The 3,506-nt window shown below is 38.9% G+C and overlaps 1 protein-coding gene across 1 annotated transcript; it reads left to right on the forward strand.

The window, feature by feature from the left end:
• The first annotated feature begins 1,075 nt into the window (after positions 1–1,075).
• LOC146923116 (uncharacterized) lies at positions 1,076–3,192 on the forward strand. The gene has a single exon (XM_085710875.1). It carries the CDS (start codon positions 1,189–1,191, stop codon positions 3,034–3,036), a length of 1,848 nt encoding a protein of 615 aa, XP_085567001.1. The 5' UTR covers positions 1,076–1,188; the 3' UTR covers positions 3,037–3,192.
• Positions 3,193–3,506: the final 314 nt, after the last annotated feature.

Genomic DNA, 3,506 nt, shown 5'->3' on the forward strand with positions numbered 1-3,506 from the left:
TACATAATTAGAACAAAGTTCTTCCGACACTTATCAATGGATAAAAAGCCATTTGCATGATAATTTCTAACGTGTTTAGTACTACTATGCGAGTAGCAAATGCTGTCACACTAATGAAAGAGTGCAAAGTAGATTTAAATTGACAGTTTATTATGACATTAATTCGTATTGACCAAATTTTTATTGCCTAAGGTGACTCTTACGTTTATTTATGAGATGCAGAATGAGTATTAATGTAATTGATAAACGTGATGGAATTGACAGCGTCACAATTAATAGGAGACAATCAGGATTATTAGCATTAAGATCAAAATGTTAGACTTCTAAGTGGTGCATCTGATATGGATATAGAAGAAAGAAGAGTGTTCTCCCTATCAAATGTCGTTTACCATGAAATATTTTGTAACGTATGATGATGAATGTAAAACGTTAACAATAACTAGACTATGACCTTAACGATTTGCTATCATTATTTTAAAATAGGGCTAACTTAAACTTTATCATGCTACTTTTATTGGTTACTATACATTCATTATGCTATAACTTATTCGTTTATATTTCATTTGGTAATACCCGTGCGATAGCACGGGTCAAAAGTCTAGTTTTATATTATCCAATCTTTGTTAACATTGAAACCCTAGCTTCAAAACCCTAACCCTAGTTTTGGACGGCAAACTTGCATTAATTATTGCACTAATTGCTCCAACTAACAAGCACACATTACAAAAAATATGTTACAACTGAAATTAAAGAATATAAGTAGTAGAAAATAAGTTATTCATCGAGTGGGTAGATATTTAAAACGTAATTGAATAAAATCAGTATGATCTTCATGATTTGGTTTTGAATACATGCGTCAACTGGTCAATATTAGCCTTTACCAATTTGATATGGTTTTGAATAGATGAGATATCAAATTCTCATCTTTTTCCTTTCTCAGCTTGGTATGTTAAAAAGATACTGCTTAGAATGGTATGTTAAAAAGATACTGCTTAGAATAGTTATTGAGTAGCACGTGACATTAGGCCGGATTGAGGAAGGGATTAGGCGCCTAAGTTGGTGCAAATTAATTTTCCTTAATATAATAAGGACTTCATTTCTCCTTGGCCGCCGTCACTCTCGTTGGCCCACCTTAGATCTACTCTCTCAAATCAAACCCTAACCCTACCACCGCCGCAACCGCTAACGATGTCTTCGAATGATCAAAAGCTGGCCAACTTGATACCAACATTTTTCACCGTGGGTAACCCTTGCGTCAATTTCTTTTTATATGTTTTCCGTGATACTCCCTCTGAAACACTCGTCGAGAGACTCAAACTAGCATGGTCCCACGATTCATTGACCACCCTCAAACTCGTCTGTAACCTCCGTGAGGTTCGTGGTACCGGCAAGTCCGATAAAGAAGGCTTCTACTCCGCCGCTCTATGGCTTCATGAAAATCACCCTAAAACCCTAGCTTACAATGTTCCTTCACTTGCTGACTTTGGTTGCTTCAAAGATCTCCCTGAGATCCTCTACCGTCTTCTGAATGGTTCTGAAGTTCGCAAAACGCAGAATGAAGAGTGGAATGAAAGGAAATCTTCATCAAGATCAGAGATCATCTACAATGTTCCTGAAGAGTTGAAGGACATGAAATCTTCATCAAGATTAACCCCTTTTGTTGTAATTGTATACGACAAGGAGAAGAAGAAGAAGAAGAAGAAGAAGAACAATGATGTTAAGGATAACAAAGGGTGGAAGGGTACCAAGAAAGACTCCGAACTGACTGAAGCCGTGGCAGCGAGAGTTAAGGATGAGAAAAAAGCTGTTCAGGATTTGCATCAAGAGAAGAGGTTTGCCTTGGCTAAGAAGTTTAATGATTGTTACACTACCGACCCCAAATTTAAGTGTCTTTACGATAGCATCTGTACTCATTTTGCTGATTGTTTGAAGAAGGATCTTCAGTTTTTGAAATCTGGGTCACTCACAAAAATCAGTCTTGCTGCTAAATGGTGCCCTTCTCTTGGCTCATCCTTTGACAGATCATTGTTGTTGTGTGAGAGCATTGCCAAGAGGATCTTCCCCAAGGAGGAGTATGAAGGTGTGGAGGAGGCGCATTATCTTTATAGGGTTCGTGATCGTTTGAGGAAACATGTGTTGGTGCCGTTGAGGAAGGCGTTGGAGTTGCCTGAGGTGTTTATTAGTGCTAATCAATGGGGTTCGATTCCTTACAATAGAGTTGCTTCTGTGGCGATGAAGTTTTATAAGGAGAAGTTTTTGAAGCATGATAAGGAGAGGTTTGAGAAGTACTTGAAGGATGTGAAGGCAGGAAATACTACTGCTGCTTTGCTTCCTCGTGAGATTATAGAGTATTTGGAGGATGGAGATAGTGTTGAAGAGCAGTGGAAGAGAACTGTTGATGGTTTGCTCAAGAACGGAAAGATGAAAAATTGTCTTGCAGTGTGTGATGTGTCTCGGAGTATGCATGGGACCCCTATGGAGGTGTCTGTGGCATTGGGGTTGTTGGTGTCTGAATTGGGCGAAAAACCGTGGAAAGGGAAGGTTATTACTTTCAGTGAGGAGCCTCAGCTTCATGTGATTCAAGGGGGTGATCTAAAGTCCAAGACAAAGTTTGTGAGGAACATGGTTGATTGGATGAACATTGATTTCCAGAAGGTTTTTGATTGCATATTGGATGTAGCTGTAAATGGTAACCTCAAGGAGGATCAGATGATTAAGAAGATCGTTGTCTTCAGTGATATGGAGTTTGTTAAAGCGTCTGCAAACTATTGGGAGACCGATTACCAAGCAATCACTAGGAAGTATAGAGAGAAAGGGTTTGGTTCTGCTGTGCCTCGGATAATTTTTTGGAATCTGAGAAACTCAAGGGTCACCCCAGTGCTGGCTGCTCGGAAAGGAGGAGTGACGCTGGTAAGTGGATTCTCTAAGAATCTGCTGAAACTGTTCTTGGATAATGAAGGCGAAATCAGCCCTGAAGAAGCAATGGAAGCTGCCATTGCTGGCCCTGAGTATCAGAAACTAGTTGTTCTAGATTAATTTTCTTTTGTAATTTTTAGTGTCTTATTTAGTGCAGCAACTTTAGCAATGCCATAGCTCAATATTCTTGTAACTTTGTATCTGTTGGGAGTTACACAAATGAGTAAGAAATTTTGTATGGAATGAAAATGAGAAAAACTTACATACAGTTTCTTATACATGGTTCTCCTATAATACTAACCTCCTTGTCATTGTTTCTTTTCCATTTGAATAACTCCCGTTAACTTTTGTTTTCCCCTGCCCCCTTGGCAGTCTTCCCTGCGTTCCCTGTATTATAGTAAGGAATAAAGGAGTGATCTCCAGCTTGATGGTTCTAGTAAGGAATAAAGGAGGCTTAGATCCTTGTGATAACCTTGCGGTCAAGGCATCATCAGAAGATATTGTTCATGCTCTACTAAATGCTTAACACCATCAATTTGTGTGCTATGGAGTGGAATAATTTGTATATGCTTCACGTGTTTAACCCTATC

Source organism: Medicago sativa, chromosome 5 (assembly GCF_051527215.1).
Source record: "Medicago sativa cultivar Bolivia chromosome 5, Bolivia_mono, whole genome shotgun sequence".
NCBI lineage: Eukaryota > Viridiplantae > Streptophyta > Magnoliopsida > Fabales > Fabaceae > Medicago > Medicago sativa.